Source organism: Monodelphis domestica, chromosome 1, assembly GCF_027887165.1.
Source record: "Monodelphis domestica isolate mMonDom1 chromosome 1, mMonDom1.pri, whole genome shotgun sequence".
Classification (NCBI taxonomy): Eukaryota; Metazoa; Chordata; class Mammalia; order Didelphimorphia; family Didelphidae; genus Monodelphis; species Monodelphis domestica.
In genome coordinates this window covers 460871571-460896928 of record NC_077227.1, presented here as the reverse complement: position 1 = coordinate 460896928, position 25358 = coordinate 460871571, and the positions used below count along the sequence as shown (strand labels likewise).

Sequence of the window (25358 nt, the reverse complement as noted above, 5' to 3'; positions counted from 1 at the left end):
ATTTGCTCCACTATAGTCACTTCCATGTTATGGAAGAGGAAGGGAGCCTGTGAGGATTGATGCCTTCTCTGGGTTCTGGGTAGACAGATATAAAGTTGGGCAAGTTCTTGAATGGGTGGTGCTCAATCCATATCTGACATCAGAAAGTACCCTCTTAAAACAAAGCAACCCTTACCTGCTCATAGGCCATAAATTTAATAGCTGATTCAGGGGCAATTTTGATGACGTTGATGCCATTGCCCCGCCAGAGAGATTTGGCCCCTCCTTCTCGGATCATCTGTGTGAACCCTCCAACAATACACATGTTGTTGCTTCGGGAAGCATGGACCTGGGAGAAAAAAATTGCTCAGTACCAATGAGACAGACTTTACCATTAGAGGGCTGACATTTTTTGTCCAACAAAAGATGAAGGAGGCAGCAAGGGCTCTTCAGGCCTCACTCATTTCTGTCTACTCAACAGCACCTAGTCAAGTGCTCTGGACACAGACATTCAATAAACATTTGTTGTTGCTTAGTGAACTTTCACCCACTTTCATATTCTTAAAATCAAACAAGCACTTTTGTTCCAAAATGACAGACAGCAAGTTAATTTTTATTCATTAACAGACTTTCAAACAAGAGGAACAGAGGGCAAGGGAAAAAAAGAGAAAAAATGACGACTTTTCTTGTGCCCATAAGTGGACTCTAGCACACAAGGGGCCAGAAAACAAACAGGGACCAAGAGGGAGGGGAGACGGAGAAGAAGAGAACAACGGGTCACTGTTAATACAGATATAAGCAAAGTCCACTGTACTGTCTGCTTGCAACCCAATTTTGCAATGCTGCCTCTGACATCAGTTCAGATGATCTCTCAATGGCCCTGTCAACATGGACTTAGGGACTCTGCCAATGCTACTGATATGTTTCCAACTGGCATCTGGGTGAAGTGAGAATCTGCTCCCTTCCCAGTACCCTGCACAAGATGTGCTGAAGGCCTCCTGACACACTCACTTGGTCATTATACTCCTGGGCTAAGTCCTATAGCTCAAAGTAGCTCTTAAATGATTCAGATAAAATTAAATCATCTTGATTAAATCTCTCTCAGACCATGGTTGAATGTTGTGTTTGTCTGAGGTAAGAGTGCTCTTCCCATCTGTTTCACTAGGCAAGGAAAGTTTGGGATCAAAGCAGCAAGCTAAACAAGGAAGTCCCCAGGCTTCCTTTTTCTCTTCATACCTGCATCAGCACCTTCAGCCGGTCCAGGGGAGCTGTGCAGGTCCTAGATACAGCCCCTGCTCCTCCTCCAGCTACGAGATGTCTCCACCACATCCCTGTCTGCCTCTCTTCCACAGTGAATTCATCAGGGACAGTTAGGTTCTCTCCCACATCAAAGATCTGTAAGAATAGTCAACAAAAGACAAAGTGATTATCATTCACAAGCAGAAGCCCCAGAACTCTCAAGGACGTCACAGCCAAATCCTCTTGTTCTAGTACTCTCCCAGGGCCAAATCACTAATTATGCAATAGCAGCAAAGCATCTTTTCCTGGTATTTATGAGGACATGAAGCTAGCTTAGTCAATGACCAGGTGGATCTATTATTCTCAATACTTGATTTGTGATGTTAGAAAATGCTTTTTTTCTTTTCTCTCAACTTTAATCTTCCATAAAATCTCATTCTGCTCAGATGTAATAAGCATGAATTTTAAAAGCCTCTTAAAAGTGCTGAAGATTTTTTGGAGACTTAGTCCAAATATTAATAGAGGACCACAGAATTTTTAGAGCTAAAAATTCACTTGGGAAAAAAGGGGCTAAGAACAATTACAAATATATAAAATTGCTCCAGCCTGGGACGTCTAGATGGGTTACCTGACATTTCCATAATTCAGATAAAATGTCTAAAAGGAAAGGTCCTGAACAGAGTGCAATGGGGAGGAAAATTTCTGAAACTTGACATGTAACCAGATCACACTGGCAGAACATTATGCAACCCCTAAGCAAATATCATCGAAGCTCTAAAGCGGGCATATCACTTTCTAGTCTTGGCAGGGTACAGAGCAAGGCAAAGCCAGCTCTGAGATGACCTCTAAAGTGGCAATCCCTGAAAACCAATACATCTGCTCTTTTACCCTCTCCTCCACTGGAGATTTATACCTGCAACTTTTAAAAAAGTAAAACTAATGATGGTGATGGAATACTGTTGTGTTGAAAGGAATGATGAACTGGAGGAATTCTACATGAACTGGAAGAACCTCAATGAACTAATGCAGAGTGAAGAGAACATTGTACATAGGAAGTGAAACACTGTGGAATGATCCAATGTAATGGACTTTACTACTAGTAGCAATGCAATGATCCAAGACAAAACTGAGAGATTTATAAGAAAGAATGCTATCCATGTTGAAAGAAAGAACTGTGGGAGTAGAAATAGAGAAGAAAAAAATATGGCTTATCACTCATTTATATGTGTATATAATTTAAGGTTTTGGTTTTAAAAGATTGCTCTATTTTAAAAAAATGAATAATATGGAAATAGGTATCAAGTGATAACAGTTGTATAACCCAGTGGAATTGTTTGTTGGCTCTAGGATGGGGGAAAGAAGAGGAGAGGGAAAGAAAGTGAATCATGGAAACATGAAAACTTTTTTTTTTTTAATAAAAATTTTTAATGAAAAAAGGTAAAACAAAAAAATTTAAAAAGTCATACTAAATGGCCTCAGCCACCTCCTAACTGGGTGAACCTAGTCAAGTCACTTAACCCCAATTGCCTAATTCATACCATGCTTCTGCCTTAAAATGGATACTTGGTATTCATACTAACACAGAAGGAAAGGGTTTATTTTTTTTAAAGTCATACTAGAAGGGCAGTTAAGTGGCTTGGTGGAAAGAGATCCAGGCCTAGAAATGTCCTGGGTTCAAATCTGATCTCAAACATTTCCTAGTTGTGTGACCCTGAGTAAGTCCCTTAACCCTAACTGCCTAGCCCTTATCACTCTTACACCTTGGAATTGATAATAAGTATTGATTTTAATACAGAAAATAAGGGTTAAAAACTAAGTTACACTTGAGCAAGCAGAAGGCACCCTGGGAATGGCAAGTATTTACTGAGGTAACCATGTAAACTGTGGATTACTAAAACTAAGCTGAAAAAAAAAAAAGGTCAAGACCTAGGAGTTATTGATTGTACCGTGGAATGCTTCCAGTACAGAATGATCTCAGGAACATTTTCGACTGGATGTAAAAGATGATAATCTCTCCATTCATTCCAGTCAATTGTCATAGTTCCGTTTTTGTCCATGCTATAGGGCAAAAACAAAACAAAAAAGCAAATGTGAAAACTTTCTGTAGATGGACTACAAGAATCTGTAGGTTCTCTCCCTCCCAAACCCAGCAAACCCAAATACTAACAGCAGTTACCACAGAGAATGGTCCTGAAAAGACCAATAGCTCTATATCTGGCAACTCAATGTAAACAATTGAATTAAATTCAGAACAGTCAGGGAAGGCAGTCACCAAGGTGACACAAATACTTACTAGGTGACAGGGCCCCAGAAATGGCCCGTTCGTATTCTGACAGACAGACAAGGGTAGGATGCAAAGGAGAAAGGAAAAAACAGTACAAATAAACACTCATTAGCTGATGTTAGCAAAGCAAGCATACAGTAATAGTAACAGATAACTGCATAAAAAGTATGGGCACCCAGAGCACCTCCCCTCCAAAGCAGCAACCAAAGCAGCAAAGGGACCATGACTTATGATAAATTCTGGCTCATCAGTAGCTAATACAGTTAAAAATAAGATTTTTAACATTTTTATTAATTATTAATAGCTGTTAATTAAGATTTTAATAGCTATTAATGCTTAAAACTCCAGAGACTTTTGGAAAGGTTTCTATAGATTCTCAAAGTTTTTGCAGGTCCCAAATTTATCAAGGGAGGTAGCAACAAAAGAATTGTTAAGTCAGAAGGTTGACTAGGAATAGTTCTGATTGCTTCCTGGTAAGACAGTAACTAAACCATGACAGAAAACTCATGGTTTATCCTAATAAATATCCTCAGAAAAGGAAATTTCTACTATTATTCATGTTCTAAAAATAACAATTCTAGTCACTAATAAAGTTAACATTTCAATTCTTTGGGAAGAAATTTTATCTTAAATTCCTTTTGATGCAATTTAAAATCATTCCCTCTTAATAGTATGAAAACATGACTTGTCACTCTTTTCACAATGACCTCTCTGATGTTCAATCCCCTTTCGTTCTTTTTAAAACTCATAGTATCAATTCTAAGACAGAAGATAGGCAAGGGCTAGACAATCAGGGTTAAGTGACTTGCCCGGGGTCACAAAGCTAGGAACTGTTTGAGGTCAAATTTGAACCTAAGACCTCCTGATTCCAGACCTTGTACTGTGCTACCTAGTAGTCTCATGTCTAATTCCCTTTCACAACTAGTCTGTTCTTCTTTGTATGCAGATCAAACAATTCACTAGTAGATAGGAGAATCACTCTAGGTTACTGAGAATTGCTCCCAAACATGTGGTATAATGAAAAGGCTGGATTTGGAGTCAGAAGACCTGTTCTGCTATTATCACTCCACTAAGCACACTGGCATATACACTGTATGGGCTCTGCCAAGTACACTATACTTAGTGGACCAATGTAACCATGAACAAATCACCTCCCTTCTGTGGGCCTACTTCCTCATCTGTAAAATGAGGAGTTTGGATCAGGTTTCCTAGAAGGCCCATTTGAGCCAGATCTCTCATATGATGATCCTATATGATCCTATAATTCAGCGGTTCTCAACCTTTCTAATGCTGTGACCCCACAATACAGTTCCTCATGTTGCAGTGACCCCAAACCAAAAAATTATTTTGGTAGCTACTTCAAAACTGTAATTTTGCTACAGATATGACTCGGAATGTAAATACCTGATATGCATTATGTATTCTCATTGCTACAAATTGAGAGGTTGAGAACTGCTGCTATAATTAATAACCCTTGCCTAAAGGAGCTGATTGCTTCTAATGCTTCCAAGCCAAGCTTATTTTTTTCTTTTCAATCATGAAAAGTCAAAGATAGATGAATACAGATTGGGCAGTAGCAGGAAAGCCACCACAGTCAGAATATGTGAGGCCACCAAGGGAAGAGTTAATCTCAGAACAAGTCTTTTGTTCTTTTTTGCCACACATGTGTTGAACTGCTTGCAGAGGCTGGTTAACTACTTACCTCTTAAGAATTTTTTCAGCCTGCTGTTCAGAGATCTTGACCCCCAGATCCCGCAGGGACTGCATGATCTCCTGAGCATCGATGCGGCCTGCAACAACAAAAGCCAATGAGCTAAGAACAAATGTCCAGAAATTCAAAAGGGATGGGTGGAAAGAGAGTGGTAAACCAGGCAGAAATTGTGCCAACAACCTTGTCAAAGTAATGGTGTTTATTAACTAGGCCAATATAATGAACTTAAGTTTTACCATCATTCTTTTTGTCCAAGCTCTTAAAAACAAGCCTCAGTTTCTTCTCGTGGTCTTGAAGATAATGAACAAATTCCTCAAAGTCCAGCTGCCCATCAAGGTCCTTATCACCAGCTTTCACAATTTTCTAAGGGGAACAAAAAGTTTGATTTTGTTCTTTAGCTGGACTATACCTTGGTTCCTACCCCCCCCCCACACACACAAGTAATACCCATTTGGCATGAAATGCTGTGCCATGTCAAGTGGCATACTTGGGCTACCCTGATATCACAAGGGAATTCTGCTTGTTCCATTTTCAAGAGCGCTGCTTTGTTCTGTCTATGGAATTAAATCAGTTTCTAAAAGCTACCACTTAAGATGCAAAACAGAAGCCTCCAAGTTTAGGCCAACGTCTCTGAACTATCTGACTACAGTTTGTGTTCCTCAGAGGCAAAAAAAAAAAGTGACCAGAGTATAAGAAAAAAATAAAACTTGAGACACAGGATCAAGGTAAAGTTCAGGGCTCTTTGAGGTGACCTGAAAGCCAACTTCTTGAACAGCCAGTATTAGCCAGTTAGCTGGCTGGTAGCTATGTACTTTTATATTGACCCTAGTTCAGTCCCTGGGAGGGAAGAAGTTCTCATAGGAGGCTCTAACTTGGACCTTGAGATCATATACTTAAGCAAACTTAAATAAATACTGCTTCTCTCTTTAACCCAATTTAAGAGGTAACATTAGCCCAAGAACATACTGGTTCCCTATTCCTGCTCCCCACCCCCACCCCACCCCCCGCCCTGTCAGACACTAAGGAATTAAAAAATCCTGCTGGACCTTGGCAAATCCTGCTTGGCAGAGGTACTGCCCAATCTTAGGAGGCCAAGGGGAGTTTTCCTGGGCATGTGCTGAGTGGTACTGCCAGTACCTAATCTCAGGCAAGAATGATGTGCATAATATCAGATCTCTCAAATGGGTATTTAAAAGCCTAATGCTCTGCCATGGGAACTGTACTTAGTAATATCTAACTGATGCCTTTGACGAGTTTAGAAACCCTAGATCCTTATATTGCTTTACAGAGAGCCTTTCAATAGCCGTGTGTTTCAAATTCAAGTTATCTGCACTCAGCAGTTGTGTTCATTTTTAGATGTTCAGTAACAGGAGAGCATTTCAGTGACTTCAGTACCCTGAGGAAGGATGGTCAGACAGGATCTTGTCGCACCTCCTGAACTGCTCTAGCCCTGGGACATCCCTCCCAGAGCCAAGCAGTGTGCCACAATAAAGAAAGAAAGAAATGGTTTGTCCCTCTCTAAGAGTTAAACCTAACCATTAGAGGTAAATTAGCACTAGAACCAGGTTTTTTAAGTTGAGGTTTGAAGCTGGTTATCCTATTTGCTGGCTTATTCTCCTGAACAGTCAATTCATCATGTTCTTCTGGCTGCCAGTCTAAAGCTCAATAAGACTGCACGGACATTAAAAGCGCTGAAAGGAATTCTTGCTGATGAAAACTTCTACTTCCTAGAAACTCTTCCAAAAGAACAAATATAGATGAGGCAGTTAGGTAGCACAGTAGATAGAGATCCAGGCCTGAAATCGGGAGGACCTAGGTTCAAATCTGGACTCAAATGCTTCCTAGCCATATGACCCTGGACAAGGCATGTAACTGCAATTGCCTAGCCCTTGAGGCTCTTCTACTTTAGAACTGATACTAAGACAGAAGGGAGGGAGAGATGGAAGGAAGGAAAGAAGAAGGAGGGAGAGAGGGAAGGAGGGAAGGAAGGAAGGAAGGAAGGAAGGAAGGAAGGAAGGAAGGAAGGAAGGAAGGAAGGAAGGAAGGAAGGAAGGAAGGAAGGAAGGAAGGAAGGAAGGAAGGAAGGAAGGAAGGAAGGAAGGAAGGAAGGAAGGAAGGAAGGAAGGAAGGAAGGAAGGAAGAAAATACTGATACGCAAGGGTGGCAAAGAGATACTATTTTATACTTCAGCAGTTATTTAGGTCTAGATAAGTCCTCCATGGTCAGTCATTCACTTGGGCCCAGTGGTGTCCAGCTTCTAGGGTTACTGGGAGAATTTATTGCAGAGGCCAGATGGAATTTAGATTCCCATCAAGGATAGCCACCAACCTCATCCACATAGCTTTTCAATGTTTGGACTAAGGCATCCCACAAAGTGCTAGAATACGGTATTTCCTTAAGCTGACAACTGTGATTTACACCATATCCAATTGCTTGCTTCAAAATGTTCCCAAATGACTCTGCTTTAGACCTTTTAAAAACCCTTTAGAACCTTTAAACAACAAGGTACAATATCTATACACTTCCAGCAGTGTAGAATTGCTATATCTGATCAAGTCTTTCAAGTCCAGGCTCTGCCACTCCTTAGCTATAAGACTTTAGGTAAGTCATTTTGCTTCTCTGGGCCTTCCCCATTTGTAACAGATGATAAAACTCCAATAAAACATCAGGCCTGGAGTAGAGAGGAATAGATTCAAATCTAGCCTCAGATACTTCATATAGCTATGTGACCCCAGGCAAGTTGCTTAACCCTCTTTGCTGAGCCCTTGTCCTTCTGTCTTGGAATTGATACTAAAACAAGAAGGTAAGGGTTTTATGTGTTTTGGGGAGGGATGGGGATGGAGATCCAACCTAATTTAGGGCTCTGTGGAGAAAGTACTTCATAAAGCACACTATGGAAATCTGATGGTAAATCCAGGCCACAGGGTTTGGTGTAAAGGGAATGACCCATGGTGCTACTGAAATCGTCACTTTTTTTTTTGAGAATGGCCAGGTTTCTTTATCTTTAGAGAAAGAAGAATCTTTGGCTCTCCCTTCCTTATCCCAAAAGGACACCTGCACCAAGTGATTACACACAGAGCTAGCTCACCTACATCTATTGTAATGAGGTTTGCCTAGATGGATGAGTAATAATCAAATGTTTCTTCTTATTCATTCAATTTGTAAACAAATATTTGTGTCAATTATGTTGTTGCTTCAACATACTGATAGACAAATTCTCAAAGACAGTTGGCAGTTCATTTAGCCAAATACCAAGCATTAACCAAGGTTATTAGATTATAAAGAAAATCAGAGGGCAGAAAATGCTTATACATGACAAGTAAGGAAAAACATTCTTGAATAAGAATCAATAAAAAGATAAATCGACTATAAGCAAAATCACATAAGTCATTAACAATCTATACAAAATAATTGATAATATTGTTTGTCCTCTCAGTGGGTGGCGGAGGTGGCAAGAGGGAAGGAGAAAATTTGGAAAACAATATTTAGAAAACAAGAGTGTTGGGGCAGATAGGTAGTTCAGTGGATAAAGAGCCAGGCCTAGAACAGGGAAGTCCTGGGTTCAAATCTGCCCTCAAGATACTTCCTAAATATGTGACCCTGGGAAAGTCACTTAATCTCCACTGCCTTGCCCCTGCTCCTTCTGTCTTGAAGTTGTTACTAACAGAAAGTAAAGGTTTAAAAAAAAGAAAAGGAAGTTTAAAAAATAAAGAAAATTTAAAGAAAAAAACCCTACACAATAAATCTCAAACTAACCTTTTTGGCTGTGTGGTTTCTGTAAATAATCATTAAAAAAAGTTCAAGTCTTTTGCAACTGTGGTGCTATTCTCAGACTTCTCCCTATCTCTCTCAATTAATAGGAAATCACTTGGAACATAATTCATTTTCTAGGATTCATTTACACGAAAGGTTGGTTTCCCTGTAATTCCTGCCTGCCTGGCTAAGTCACATGGAGGTTAGTCACTGATGACAAAGAAAAGGAACTGGCTACTGGCCCAACCCAACTGAGGAAAAAAAAAAAAGTCTCACCATTTTATACATTTTTTTTTGTTAGTCTCTTCCATTCATGTTCTATCTACCTTCTCCTTCTCATCTCAAAAGTTACACCCCTTTACCCCCCAACAATACCTGATTTCCTCCTTTCACTCCCAGAAATAATGATGAATACAGACCTGCTTCCACTGGCGGTAGGTAGAAAATTCCTGAGAAGGGATAAAGACACTAAGTTTGAAGATGGACTTAAGTTCTGCTGGAAGCCCTTTGGATTCAAAGTACTGGAACTCTGTCTGGGCCTCCCCAATCAGCGGCACATAGAGGCAGAGGCAGAGCATTCTGATGGCGAGCCGGGTGCTCAGCCACTAGCGCAGGGAATAGCTTTAACAATCCTCCTAGAGAAGCTTGAGCATGAGGAATGGAAATGCCGGTGCCCGGCCTACTGACACTCACACATGAGCTATCTCTGCTCAGCTGTCATTGGCTGTTCAAACCCTGCCCTTTTACTTAATTGATAAAGTCCACTGTAAATCCTTTCTAAGCAGCCAATGAAAGCTAACTCGCAGACGAGCACCCAGAGAAAGATTGCTCAATGTCTAGATGTGTAAAGAGGTTTGCGTCACCTACTTCCCCAGAATTAACTCTTTCCAATCCAAAGGACTGATGAGATCTATTCTCTTCTATTGAAACAAATCTTTTTTTACGTAGGTCTCAGGCCCCATGATGAACAAACAGCCTCTCACTTTTTTTGGTAAATGATGTTCTTGTAAAAATACACCATATCATGTTACACTTCAAAGGCCAGTGATCTTTTCCTTTGGGTAAATAATTCCCTCTATAGTAATGGAGAAAGCTGGGTGACATTTATCATTAATTAAATGCACTTAATTCACTGAATAATAACAGTGTTTAAAGAAAAAGCTTGAACTTACTCTAGAAAAATCTCATTACGAACTTTAGTCTCATGATAGGATATTTCATGCTTAGAACAGAGAGAGAACACTAGAGGGTTGCTAGAGACTTACCCTGCCCACCCCTGTCACCCTAAGCATCTACTCCAGGAGAATTCAGTTGGTTCCTGGTCCAAAGAAACCCTGCAAAGACTCAAGTTTCAGTCCCTACAGAATTTCAAATTTCTTTCAGGAGTCCCCCCGGAAAAATCCCCTCAGGAAAAAAAATCACTGAGATCACAAACAACTCAACCTTAAGAAGTTACCTAGAGGTCCCAAGGACTCTAAACATACAAATGGCTTTTGTGATGATGAATGAGGGTGCCAGTTTGTTGCTACCAGAATCATCTAAAAGCCAGCTGTGGCCTAAAAATATAAGATATAGAGCTAAGCTCCAAGTCTGTATTAGCAGCACAGAACATCTTAAATAATTCAGTGTGGGGAAAAGTTATTTATATAGTCATCCTTTTTTGGGTAGACTGCAGATCTCAATGATTCTGTGTTCTGAGTACTTGAAAGGAGAGGCCCTGGATGAATTGGAGATGATGTCATCAACTGGAAGCACTGCTGCTCCTTCTTTAGTCAAATGTGTACTCTTCATCCCACTGAGTTACATGTAATAGGAAAATCAGTGAGAAACTGTTCATACTTGTTGTGTTTTGTAATATACTCTAATTCTTATAATGGCAAAGACTGAAATCAATAATTATAATTTTAAAGTTAAAATTTTAAGTGGATTCTTTTAGTTTGCTAAAGAAAAAAGTATTTTAAACATCCACAAAAGGATGTCTAGGTTAACTGATGCAATTTGGTAAATAAAAGTCAACTCTGTTTTGAAAGAAATGCAAAATTCATCTTAAAAAATCAAAACGAACCCATGCTTTGGAATTGTACCTTCTAGAAATAAAATCTATAACTTTGTATTATGAAGCTTACATATTAAACTGATACCAACTGTCAATTCACTTCTAAAAAATAATTTAAGCCTTTCCTAATACAATATAACATGCTACTTCAAAAACCATGTACACCATAAGTCAGAGTGCTCAAATGGAATATAGGTGGCATTAATTTTGTCCCAAAAATCTCTCCTTCAAAAAGAAAGGTTGTCTAAATGGTCTCTTAGGTCCTTTCTACCTCTAAATCCTATAATCCCATAAAGGCCAAATGAACCTTAACAAATACCCCCCCCCCCACACCCACCCACACACCACACCATAGAATTTTAGAAGTATAAAGTGCCTTAGAAATCTATTTGGAGTAACTTCCTTATTTTATAGATAAGGAAAATAAAATCTGGAGGTAGGAAGAAATGTCTTACCTAAGGACACTGGACATGGATGCAGGGCTACAATATGGTCCAGACTCTTTCTATTACCCATATCATGTCACTGTGCCAAAGGCCAGGCACTGCCAAACAAAGGTTTTTAGAATTCAGAATAGAATAGGACCCCTTATTGGTCAATTGTCTGCAAGATACTTATGGACACCTTTGCAACAAGGAATATGCTCCAGTTTTCTAAATACGACTTTTTGAAAAATGCTACTTTGGGAAAAAAGATATTATTTTGGGGGGCAGCTAGGTAGCTCTGTGGCTTGAGAGCCAGGCCTAGAGACTCTAGGTCCTAGGTTCAATTCTGGCCTCAGATACTTCCTAGTTGTGTGACTCTGGGCAAGTCACAACCCCCATTGCCTAGCCCTTACCACTATTCTACCTTCATAGTATTGATTCTAAGATAGAAGGTAAGGGTTTAAGAAAAAGAAAAATGCTACTTTGAAAAAGGTCGTTTTAGTCCTTGTATGGTCCAAGGGTTTTGATGAAGGGTGAAATTTACTTAAATTAAAATTCAAAACCAGGTAGCAGCTTCTCTAGCTATATTCAATAAGGACACAATAAGGAAGATAAAAATAGAACTTATATTCCATCACTGACAATTCATACTCAAATAATAGCCAAGATTTCGGCTCACTTTAATTCCTCCCCGAGTGTGTCTTATCTCGATTTGTCTCTATCTTCCCATATACCACTTTAATTTACTATGCTGAAATAAACTTAGCACAGCCTCCTCTGATGCTGATTCCATCCCAAAATAGGCTCCTCAGACAATGACACTAACTACAGATACCCTTGGAGCTTGGCTGTATATTTCCTTTGGCCTATAAACCTGTAATTTATCACTCAGGTATCTTCTCACCCCCAGACCAATTAACATCACCAACAGCTTCTACCTGCTACACTGCCTTTTCACACAGCAGTGAAGCACGTGACAGAAGATCTCATGGAAGAAAAGGGCAGGTACAGGGAGCAGGGAGCTTTTAGAGTATTAGGGTAAGGTCAAATGGCAACTCCCTCTACCCCCATTTGCAATGACTCAGTTTAACTCCGGAAATACTAATTAGTTAAGGAGCCATACCAGAGGCTCCATTCAATCTCCACCTACCCTTCAGGGTAGCCCACATCATTCGCTGCCAGGGCTGCAATATCACTGATGATTGAGTTACCATGACTGCACAGGGCTGCGTTTCCAATGACACCGGCCTACCCGTAGCAATTAGACACACAATGAGGGAACTCTTCAAGCTTCTGAGAAGAAAGCCAGCCCCTCAGGATTAAACCACTCCAAAGCCACATTGAACACCTCTCATTCCAGAAAAACTGCTTCCTGCCTGTCCCCCCCCCCCCACACACACACACTGAGTATTAACTGTAAGACAAAGAGAAAGAGAAAAATTGGAACAGTTCCTGGGGCAAATGCTTCCCAAGATGAGAGAGATTCAATACCAAACAGATCTAAATGGTTTGGGGAGGCGGAAAGGAATGGCAAAAGAAGTAAAATTAAATAACATCTCCCAGAGTGTTTAAAGCCCAATAACTAACATGAACTTCTCTATAAAGAGAAGAATTTAACATTCTAGAGACTTCTTTTTGTAGGAAAGATAAAAAAGCAAAGCTCAGGTTACCAGTCTCTCTGTTCACAGGTAAAAGCGATAGAATCTGTGTTCCAAGAATCACGGGATTTAGCAATGAACAATGCTAGTACTTATCTTCTCAAAATTAAAGTAAGGTCCTTCCTTTCCTTTAAGGAAAACAGAACTTACAATAGTATAGGTGGCATGAACTACCTGGTTCAAACACTCTGTGGGTTTTTTAAAAATTAGTTCTTGGGAGTATATATTTGTTTTTTATTTGTGTTAACTATGTTGAAATATAATTTGTCAATTAAAAAAGTATTATAGGACTTAAAGCTAGAAACCACCTTAGAAATCATTATACCTATAACCTTCATTTAACTGATAAGGAAACTGAGACCTGGAGATGATTTTTCTTTTTAAATGCATCATATCCAGCACTTACTATTTCTAAATGTGGGGGCTTTGGAAAATTCAAGGTGACTGATCCCAGAAGGCAAAGCAACTTAAATAAAGCTCAACCTTAAACTACTTCTAGATTTAATCAGAATATAAAGAGGCAACATGGGAAAATTTTAGGCAATGGGGTCTATAATTCTATTTGTAATCCAATTCTAGATTTCTCTGCTTTTAGCAAGACTGACCCTGATGTACCACTTTCCTACTTCCTTCAAATCATCTTTCAGGAAATGCTGATTAAAAATACAAGTTAAATCCAGCCCTGCCTCTCTAAAACCCAAATTCATTATTCTCTTTAGTTTAGCAAATCTCTCAACTCTCAGACTGTACCCCTATTCCACCAGAAACAGCATTGTTCTATACAGAAAATTCTATTATGGGTTTAGGAAATATAAGCTAATCCAAGAATGAAAAAGCAGTCAACTCAAAAAGTCAGCTAGCCAGCCCATCAGTCCAGGCTATAGGGCAAGTCACCCTGAAGATAAAAGCATTACACAAAAGATTACACAACTTTTATGCTCCTAACAATCTCTTTCAGTCATTAAAATGGATAGTGTTTGAACATGATCAAAACTATCCTATATACTCCATAAAATATTCCCAGTTAGTTAACCCACAATCTAAACAGGAAGGTGGAATCTTGCCTCTGAACAGAATTGTTTGTAAAATTGTTGCACCAAAGGTCCTAGATACAATAGTAAGGGGAAGATGTGACTTCACTTCTAAAAGAACAAAATCACCTTTCCCTCTCAGCCAGACTTAAGTATTAGGTCAGAGACATTTTATTTTTCAAATCAGAGTTCAAGAAATAGATAAATGATTACAAATTTTACTACCTTAAGTAGGAGACTGTGTCAATTGCCAATTTTAACACCTGGTCCCATAATCCATTAAATAGTTTTAAAGATATAGATGACTAAGCTGCTTTTAAGTAGAGATGCACCACTCTGTAAAGATCATCAACTCTCAGCACAGCCTTGCCCTCTTACTGTTTTCTCCTGGAGATCTCAATTCCCAGACCCTTACGATCCCCTTTAATCCCTTTATTATTCTCCTATATTTTAAAGGTAAAGACAATTTGACAATTTTTGCAGGCCCAAGACAAAGGGCATCTGACCTTTACAAAACATAAAACTAAGGACTGATCTACTCAGCTCCAGTTCAAACTGAACAAAGTACAAGCTATTCTCATTTTAACTCAGGCAATCCTGGAGATGGGCTAGGATACCCTGATAGTTTTACAGAACTTTAAAATGGCTTTCTGGAGTGAAACTGGCACATTCTGGGTTAAAGCTTCCACTGAAAGCAACTTCCTTAGCTCTATGTGTTCATCTTGGAAGAATAAAGTTTTTTACAAGCGCTCTAAAATTTCCTATTGAACATGTACTTCTTGGTTACTTCTGCCTCAGAATGGTTCTCCTCTGACGAAACCTCCCTACACACACACACACACACACACACACACACACACACACACACACACACACACACACACAGAGAGAGAGAGAGAGAGAGAGAGAGAGAGAGAGAGAGAGAGAGAGAGAGAGAGATAGATAGAGAGAGAGAGAGAGAGAACGAGAGAACTTCAAACCTCCTTAGATGGTTTCTCTCAGGGAAATGACCCCCTAGAGTTCCTTCTCTTATTCAGGAAAGCCTCTCAGAATTGCCATTACCTTAGGAAACTGCTCTGCAGGTCCAACCACTAGTAAAATGGTTGGTCTCTTTTCCGTGGAATCAGCCCCTCTGTCCTGTTTCCCCAACAGGTTTGACACCTGGTCTCCCTGGGCAGAATCTTGTTTGCCTTTGGCTTCATTATCTTTTCTCTCTGTAGAGCCTTGGCACATAGCCCTAGGGAAAAAACTAGACAGAAAATGCCAGAGCATCTGCAGCATCACTGCTCCCTCCAATCTCCCAGTCAAGAAAAACTCCGCAGTTGGTGACTGTTCACTTTCAAGGAGGGTTGTGGCCACAATACCAAATGTTACAGGCTATACAGCAGCTTGAAAAGACTTGACCTGGGAGTTCCAAGGCTGAAGAAACTATGCGTTCAGCGATTGCTTCCTCCCTTTTCAAATTTGCTGTTACTGCTGTCGTGCCTGGCCTGAGAAGTAGCTTACTGTAAGACGCTTCACCAGGCTGATGGGGGAAAAAAAAAAGGCTGGAGCTGAAAACCTAATCTTTCAGGTGAAAGATGAGAAAGTACTTAGTTTTATTAAAAAAAATAAAAATAAAAAAGGCCAAGAAAAAAAAACAACCCTTCTCGTGATAGAAGCCACTTAGTGCTCCCAATTAACCAGCTGTCCCCAGATCAACTAATGATCAGACAAGCTGAGGACCTGAGCATCCAGCCTGCATTCTCACTGCAGCAGCGCCTGGCCAATCCCCTCTACCGACACTAACATGTTCATTATTCAAACCAGCAATATTCCTCCAATCACAAGAGTGCACAGCCGGATGATTTCCTGCATGCAGTCCAACAATTCTGCAGGGAAGTACTGCCTGCAACCTCCAGATGAGGTTCTATTCTCAAAGAATAGACAGGAAGAATGATTAGTAGAGATTCAACTCTCTACAACATGACTGGACATCTAGCATAGTGTCCTTTGTGGAGTCTCTTTGCTAACATTTCCCAGATATCTAGAGATCTATCCCACAACACCATTTCACACAGTCCTCTCTAAACACTGGATGCATAATAATTCCTCTAAAAGCAGATTCGTGTTTGGCCATCTACTTCTTAATACACAGACACATAAATTTGATGGTCAACTTCTTTGGGGAGTACAAATCTCTTGATGTCAAAGTGATCATCTTATGGCTTTCATACACATTTCTAAGATGTCAAATACAAGAATTGGAAAGCGAGACAAATGACTTACTGTCTATCTCTCATTGATAAAAGTTGAAAGTGAGGTTATCACATTCAATATACTCACTTGATACATGCAAAGCACTCATCTAATATTTGGAAGAAATTTTCAGGAAATCAGATAGTTGTGGGCAAGTAATTTAATTTTTCTTTTTAAATTACCCCCTCAAGTATGGGAAAGTCTGGCAAAACTTTGAAAGACAGCTAGTTTGAATAGTCTCTGAGATCATAATATGAAACTCATTTTTGTTGTTATAGGTTTCTAAAAAACGGATCCATTTTATATAATTTAGACCCATCAAGAATATTTTTACTTTGAAACATTTTGCATTCTATCTTTGAATGGCTTTTTTCAAATGAATTTTATTTTTATTTAAGTTTTATTCAAATAAATTTCTTTATATCTTGGTACCCATTATACTATTGCCAGAAACATCAAATTTAATGGCAAGCAGACCAAATGTTTTCTTTTGGTTGCTTTTCAATTAACATCTTAATCAGAGTCCAGGCATACACAGTTAGATAGCATTGTTTTACTACAGTAGCTTAACATAAAGTTGTACTGTCAGGTACACAGTAAACACAAGAATAATGCTTCTTAGTTGGTAGGGAATTCTATAAAGTCAGGAAACAGATTAACTGAAATAGTCATCAAATATTTATTAATAACTATCCTCATTCACATAGCACATACACATAGTTTACACTTATACAGTTTACAAAATATTTCCTTTAACCCTGTAGAGAAGATAGTATCCCCATTATATACACAAGAAAACTGAGGCTCACGAGTTGAGTTATTCAAGGTCATACAACTAATGTGAGATATGGAACTTAAAGTACATGGCCAAATTGAAAAATAAATGCGGGAGAAGAGCAAGTAAATGATTTAATTCCTAATCTATTATAATCGATTCTGACTTAAATAGGAAAAATAAATTGTCATTTTTTCCCCCTTAGTCTTAAGCTCTTACTTTCTGTCTTAGTAACATCCCTAAGACAGAATGACAAGGGCTAGGCAAACAAGGTTAAGTGACTTGTCCAGGGTCATACAGCTAGGAAGTGTCTGAGGCCACATTTGAGCCCAGGTCTTCCTATTCCAGGCCTGGTTCTCTATCCACTGAGCCACCTAGCTGTCCTAGTACTTTAAATTTGAGGAAAAACAATGTAAAATTTAACTTCATAGATACATTAGCAGGTTTATCTCATTGCATATGCACCGAGAGAAGTGAAGCAAGATTCAAATTTCTAGGTCTGTGGGCAATTGTGAACAGTATGAGTTTCAAGAAGAAAAGAGATTCCTGCCCAGGTAATTCAGCTCACAATTAAAAATGAAGGAGTTAGGCACAGGTCTCATTCACCACAAAGGAAACTAGGAAATGAATGATAAAACTTCAGTGTTAAAAAAGTATAATACATGAGGGAGTATTTCTGTTTTAGGAAGTGAAACTGGAAAGTCCAGCTTTGAATAAAATTTCCAGTAAAGGTCTGCAGCTAGAACAGAAAGCAGATTAATAAAGAAATGCAAGAGTACTTCTCAAAGAATCATTAATTTCTTCAAACTGCAAAGAACTAGTTCCATCGAGGTACCAAATTATCTAGAAGCAACCCTGATTTGAGAGAAGACAATCTGTCTGTAGGATGTTAAGAGAAATGTGAGGCAATATAAAAGTTCAAATTATAAAGCAACTGAACTCATATCCTAATGATTCTGCCCAAGTGAGGATCTGCATGGGTTCAATCTCTTTTCTCTGTCAAAGAAAGTATTCTTTGAGGTAGAAATGTGACAAGCTTGATCTCAGGGGAAAAGGTAAAGGTAAAGTTCTTTAGGTTAGCATGAAAAAGCCCAGCTGCCCATTCAAAGGGATCAGCCAAATTTTTCACAACTAATGGTGACAAAAGAATTGTTATTTAAAAACTAAATGGCCTCTGCCACAACTACTACATGGCATTCTAAGGTTTTCAAATCTCTTTCTTTAGAACCACCCTGTGAGGTAGGTAATGTAAGTACTATTGTCAGAAAGGTTCAGTGACTTGCTCATAATTACACAGCTATGTATTATTATAGCAAGGGTTGGCATCCAGGTCTCTCTTTTTTATTTTACTTTTAAAACTGTTACCTGTCTTAGAATGGATACTAAGAGGGGCAGCTGGGTAGCTCAGTTAGATTGAGAGCCAGGCCTAGAGATGGGAGGTCCTAGGTTCAAAACTGGCCTCAGATACTTCTCCTAGCTGTGTGATCCTGGGCAAGTCACTTGACCCCCATTGCCTAGCCCTTACTACTCTTCTGTCTTGGAACCAATACACAGTATTGATTCCAAGATGAAAGGCAAGGGTTTTTTGTTTTTCCTTAAATGGATATACTAAGTATCAGCTCCAAGGCAGAATACTCATAAGGGTGAGGTAACTGAGGTTAAGTGACTTCTCCAGAGTCACACAGGTAGGAAGTGTCTGAGGTCAAATTTGAACCAAGGACCTCCCATCTCCAGGTTTGGTTCTCTATCCCCTGAACCACCTAGGTGCCTCTGGATCCATCTCTTGACTCCATGTTCAGCACCCATTCCATTTGCACAATGTTATCCTATTAGATCTACTTGCTTCAAAACAAAGACTACTGGCTTAATAATGTACTAAATATTTTCAATTTTCAAAACTGATTTGAGGAACTCAATCCTAAAACTGAGAGCATCTGAATCACTGAATGTGAATTCAGTATCCCCAGCTGTCTGCTCTGACACAGGGGAAGCACTCCAGTGTGAAAAAAATAGGCAAATGTGTGAAATGCAGCAAAGAATGCCTTCTGTGGATATTTATCAAAATTGTTTGGTACCAGTTTACCAATTATGCTAACATTGGTTAATAACAGTCAAACCCTGTCCAAAGAGGAAAGAATAAAATCTAACACTAATTACTTGGATACAACTATAAAATACACTTAAAAAAGTAATTGTTTTGCTATGTAGCCAAATGTGCAATCTACAATGCAACCACAATTAGAAGGGAAGCAACAAATTAGGAAACAATCTTCCTAACAAAAACCTCTGACAAAGGTCTAATTACTCAAATTTATAAAGAGCTAAATCAATTGTACAAAAAAATCAAGCCATTCTCCAATTGATAAATGGGCAAAGGATATGAATAGGCAATTTTCAGTTAAAAAAATCGAAACTATTAATAAGCACATGAAAAAGTGTTCTAAAACTCATAACCAGAGAGATGAAAATCAAAAGAACTCTGAGGTATCACCTCACATCTAAGCAGATTGGCTAACATGACAGCAAAGGAAAGTAATGAATGCTGGAAGGGATGTGGCAAAGTTGGGACATTAATGCATTGCTGGTGGAGTTGTGAAATGATCCAACCATTCTGGAGGGCAATTTGGAACTATTCCCAAAGGGTGTTAGCACTGCTGGGTTTGTACCCCAAAGAGATAATGAGGAAAAATACATGTACAAGAATATTCATAGCTGCACTCTTTGTAGTGGCAAAAAACTGTAAAATGAGGGGATGCCCTTCAATTGGGGAATGGCTGAACAAATTGTGGTATATATTGGTGATGGAATACTATTGTACTCAAAGGAATAACGAACTGGAGGAATTTCATGTGAACTGGAATGACCTCCAGGAAGTGATGCAGAGTGAAAGGAGCAGAACCAGGAGAGCACTGACTAATACACTGTGGCACAATCGAATGTAAAGAACTTCTCCATTAGTGGCAATGCAGTGATCCTGAACAACCCAGAGGGATCTATGAAAAAGAACACTATCCACATTCAGAGGAAAAACTGTGGGAGTAGAAACACAGAAGAAAAACAACTACTTGATTACATGGGTCGAGGGGAATATGATTGGGGATGTAGACTCTAAATGAATATCCTAGTACAAACATCAACAACATGGAAATAGGTTCTGATCAAGGTCACATATAATACCCAGTGGAATTGCGTGTCCATTATGGGCAGGGGGAGGGAAAGAATGATTCTTGTAACCAAGGAATAATGTTCTAAATTGACTAAATAAAATTTAAAAAAGAAAGAGAGAGAGAAAGAACCTTGGGAGTAGAAACAGAAGAAAAACACATGACTTATCACTTTTTTATATGGATGCATGATTTGAGGTTTGGGTTTTAAAAGATTATTTTATTACAAAAATAAATAATATGGAAATAGGTATAAGTGATAATATTTGTACAACTCAGTGGGATTGCTTCTTGGCTCTGGGAGGGGGGAGGGAAAGAAAATGAATCATGGAAACACGGAAAAATATTTTAAAAATAAAAAGAAAAAAGTGCAACCTATTATATACAGATCCAATTTTGTAAAATTCTGACTAACAAAATATATACCAGATGTGAGTTAAAAAAAAAAAAACACGAGGGGGCAGCTGCATAGCCCAGTGGATTGAGAGCCAGGCCTAGAGACAGAAGGTCCTAGGTTCAAACCTGGCCTCATTAACTTCCCAGTTGTGTGACCCTGGACAAGTCACTTAACCCCCATTGCCTAGCCCTTACCATTCTTCTGCCTTGGAACCAATACACAGCATTGATTCTAAGAAGGAAGGTAAGGGTTAAAAAAATGACAAAAAATACTAAGCAAGATCCAGAAACTCATCACTGAACAATTCAAGAAAGCCTTTAAAAAACTATTTTTTATTGACGAATTCTTCTAGAGTCTATGCTCAAAATTAGCAGCGTGATACTGAGCAGATTATATTCATTCCCCTCTCTGGGACTTGGTTTTCTCAATAAAATTTTGAGTGTTGAAATAAGGATCTTTTTGAGTTCAAGAAATCTCATTCAGCTCTTTGAAGATGAATCAACAAAAATGTGACTAGCTTAGGGTTTCACACATTGAGAAGACAAAATCATAGTGGCTGATTGAGCCCAGCATTGTGGCTGGCTATATCCAACAGGACTATTCACTTGTGTTAGTCCCACAGGTAAGAACTTAGCAAATAGCAAATTCTTATTCTTGGCAAATTCTCTTTGTGCTTCTCCAGCATTTAAACAGTTTTGAATTTCCTTATGCAATGCACATAAGTTTTCTTTTGTGTTTCAGTCGAAGTGTTATATTAAGCTCCAAGAGCAAAGAAGGCTTAAGGGATAGAGAAAAGAAGGAAAGTCATTCCAGTAGTCTATTGAACTGACTCTAATGGTATCTGCTTTCTTCCCAATGCAAAGAGAACAGGAACAGCCACCATCTCCGATTTCTCCAATCCACTCTGTAGAAAATGACAAATGACTCATCTCATTTCCAAGCTTCCTGCAAAACTCAAGCCAAGAACTGAAAGATAAGAAATTTGCTCAAGTTGCCTTGGCTGTTCATTTATTACTTGAAATGAAAGTGAATTTTTAAGTCTTTAATTCATCTTTTAAAAAAGGCAATGAATTGTGGAGCATTTCTGATTTCTCACTCGAGAATAATTCACCAGTCAGTTTTACTCATTGTTTCTTGTCTAACATTACAGTGAGACTTCCAAACTGGTATATTAGACTTGCATAGGCTACTGTGTTATAAACAAGCAAATTGGTTTATATTTTGTTATGCTTCTATTCTCATAAAAGGAGGCAGTAATGGTACTGTGGAGGAAGTACTGGCCCAGGAAACAGGAACCCTGGGCTCTACCCCAGTCTACTATTAGCTCTCAAGGTTATGCTCACTCCTTATCTCTTCATCTATAAAATTATAAAATAGGAATAACACTCATTCTATCTATTTCAGGGTTAAAAAGGTCAAATGAAATAACATGTACAAAACATTTTGTACACATTAAAAGTGTTACTTAAATGTCAATTTTTATGAAAATAGATGTGAATGCAGTTAGTAAACTACAAAGTGATGTCATTCTTCTGTTTCCTTTTTTTTTTTAAACAAAGTGGCCCATAGTTGTGGTCTGTACCTCTCTCATCCACAGGTTGAAGATATTTTTATCTTTCTATTATTTTCTAAGATATTGTGATTTTCTTTCTCTTTTCCCAACCCCTCCAATGACCAGCCAGTGATTCTCTCCCTTTGTTTGAGGGGTCATAATGGTAATCCCAGCCTCCACCATCTATTTACTCTGTATTACCCTACCAAATTTCTCATTTCAGATTTATCTCAAATTATACAAATCGGGGTAAAATTAAGTCTTGTGTTCACTTTTTGGCCTTACATATTTGCAAATTTTTTTCAAACAAGAATTTGGCAAACATTAACAACATTTCCAAACACAAAAGAGATTATTTATGAAACCATAAATGTTGATCACATATAGTCTATTTTGTTTTTAAGAGTATACATGAAATTTTGCAAAGCAGTACCAGCCAGTCCCCTTCTAGACCTTCTTCTGGTCTCCATATTTTAAATGTATCACTGGTGGATTTTTTTCATTTTATGATGGCTATCACTATTTCCCCAACAAGTGTCTGCCTCCTTCCCTAAAAATCCTCCCTTGTATTGTCAAGCAACACAAAGTCACACAATAATGGTTGTATCTGAAAATGTCTGTTTCATTCTGTACCTTTTGTCATCACCTTTCTGCCAAAAGGTAAGAATAAGAAGCCTCTTCACCATGAGGATGTGATTGACTATTGCATTATAGTTAAGTCTTCCAAAGTTACAGTCATTGTATATATTGTTCTCATTATGTTCAGCATCACTTCACATAAGACTTCAGTTTCACTAAATCTGTTCCTTTGGCATTTTTTAAATGGCAAAATAATATTCTATTACATTTACATATTTTTTCAGCCATTCCTCAATTGATTTGTTTCTATTGTTTCCAGCTCTCTGCTACTAGTACTGCTATAAATATATTTATACATATAGGTCCTTTCCTTCTTTCTTTGGTTCCTCTGGGATATATCTGACATTGAATTTTCAGAAAGACAATGACAAACTTGAATGTGTCCAGGAAGGACACGAATATAGCAACAGATCTGAAGATCACGTCACAGGAAAAACTACTAAAGTACATGGAAATATTTAGTCTACAAAAAAAATCTAAGAGACAACAAGAGAGTCCTTTAGAGAGTCAAAGATTGCTATTAAGAAAAGGGAAGAGACTTGAGCAAAATTACAGAAAACAAAGTAGAGCTAATGGATAGAAGCTCTACTGAAGACTATTCTTCAATTTCATGCTTGCTTCCTTGCAACCTTACACATATGAAGAATGAAGACTCATCCAGGGAATTTCTGAAATAAGTAGCAAATCACAACCTTATAACCATTAGGTTAAGCATTCAGCTAGGATTTTCCTAGGAGACAACACAATGCTCTAACAATTAAACTATTCACCTAATTAGTAGGATCTAACATACTTATTGGCATTTCTGAGACAAGTAAGCTCTTTATGAGAGTCTCAAGCATTTTTTTAACACTCCAATACAACAAAGTAATTCTTATGGGAGAGGAAGGTGGTAGTGATGCCTACATAGTTTATAAAGTTTCTATCCTTCAGGTTCATTTTAAATTCAGAATCCCACTTTGATGGTGAACTAAAAAAATCTTTTACTTAAGATATATAATTTAATTAACATCAGAAAAAAAAAAAACCCTTGGCTGATAGTTTAGGTTTAGCCACAATAAATTCTTCCAAATGAAGTCTCTGTTGGAGCTTTAGATACCTAAGAGAAAAATTAAAGGTTATTAATAAATGTTATTGATTTATCAATGAAGAAACTGAGGAACAGAGTTTAAATGAATTATGCAAAAGTCCAGAGCATGTCAGAGAACCAGCTCAAGAATCCAGATCTCTCAGGGGGCAGCTGGGTAGCTCAGCGGATTGAGAACCAGGCCTAGAGACGGGAGGTCCTAGGTTCAAATAGGACCTCAGCCACTTCCTAGCTGTGTGACCCTGGGCAAGTCACTTGACCCCCATTGCCTAGCCCTTACCACTCTTCTGCCTTGGAGCCAATACACAGTATTGACTCCAAGACAGAAGGTGAGGGTTTAGTTAAAAAAAAAAAAAAAGAATCCAGATCTCTCCAAGTCAAAATACTTTCCACTACAAAATGTCTTTTATATTGAGCTTCTAAATGAAAAGTTTTTTGAAGGTTAGGGCAACTCCCTTCTATTTCTTCCATATCCCTCTAGAGTATTTACTACAGTGTTTTATGTAGCAAATTCATAGTCTGTGATGATTACCTAAATTATGTCAAATCTTCATTAAAAGGTGTATCACTGCTTCACTGGATGAGATATCAAAGACATCGATGCTGCCCATTGTACAAATTTATAATCTAGTCAAAAAGAAAACAAAAGCATGCATATGAAAAACAACTAGGAAAACAAAACGAAATTAAGTGCTAGAGTATGGTACTGGTTATATTCGAAAATACTCAGAGAGGATGACCGACATAGCTGGGCATGAGACAAGAATTTTTATGTAAGAGGCACTGTGTTGTGGTAGACAGAGCACTAGATTTGGAGACAGGAAGATATGGGTTCAAAGCCTGCCTCAGATTCATACTTGGCACAATAGAGAAAACACTAGGTCTAGTAAGGAAGAATTAAGTTAGAATCTGGACTCAGACACCAGCTGTGTCGATGTGTTTTCTCAACTATAGAAACAAAAATAGCAATCATGTTTATCTCTCAGGGTTTTTGTGGGAATGAAATTTTTGAAGTGTTTATTACAGTGCCTGGCACATAACAGGCACTTAATAAATGCTTGCTTCCATCCTATCTATCTGACAGTAGATCAATCACATAACTTCTTTCTACCTCAGTTTTCTCAAATATAAAATGAGAGTAACAGCCAACATTTATCTTGAGGATTTATGTGAGGATCAAATGAAATGATATATGGAAAGATGTCTTCCTTCTTTAAAGTACCATACAAATGCCAACTATTATATAAAAATCCCAGCTGATTTGGATTCTATACTTCCTTCTCCTCATTACCATAGTATATGTTCACAGTAGATAGTCCAACATTTTTTCTAAGTTAAGAAACACTGGCTTGGCAAGGAATCTCAAACTG

The 25358-nt window shown here is 38.4% G+C and overlaps 1 protein-coding gene across 6 annotated transcripts in view; it reads right to left on the bottom strand.

Moving 5' to 3' along the window:
* SLC25A25 (solute carrier family 25 member 25) overlaps positions 1-25358 on the bottom strand; it is a 33380-nt gene that overhangs the window by 3833 nt on the left and 4189 nt on the right. The window contains exons 1-7 of one of the 6 annotated variants that reach the window (XM_001362987.5): positions 15199-23741; positions 5450-5576; positions 5205-5292; positions 3512-3547; positions 3165-3276; positions 1216-1374; positions 176-328 (exon numbers count right to left, since the gene is read on the bottom strand). In XM_001362987.5, coding sequence (XP_001363024.2) covers positions 176-328; positions 1216-1374; positions 3165-3276; positions 3512-3547; positions 5205-5292; positions 5450-5576; positions 15199-15417 — 894 coding nt within the window. In that variant the 5' untranslated portion in view covers positions 15418-23741. Of the gene's footprint in view, positions 1-175; positions 329-1215; positions 1375-3164; positions 3277-3511; positions 3548-5204; positions 5293-5449; positions 5577-9385; positions 10234-15198; positions 23742-25358 lie in introns of those variants that run through there. The other 5 variants (XM_007475068.3, XM_001362729.5, XM_007475067.3 and 2 more) reach the window with 5 other exon arrangements.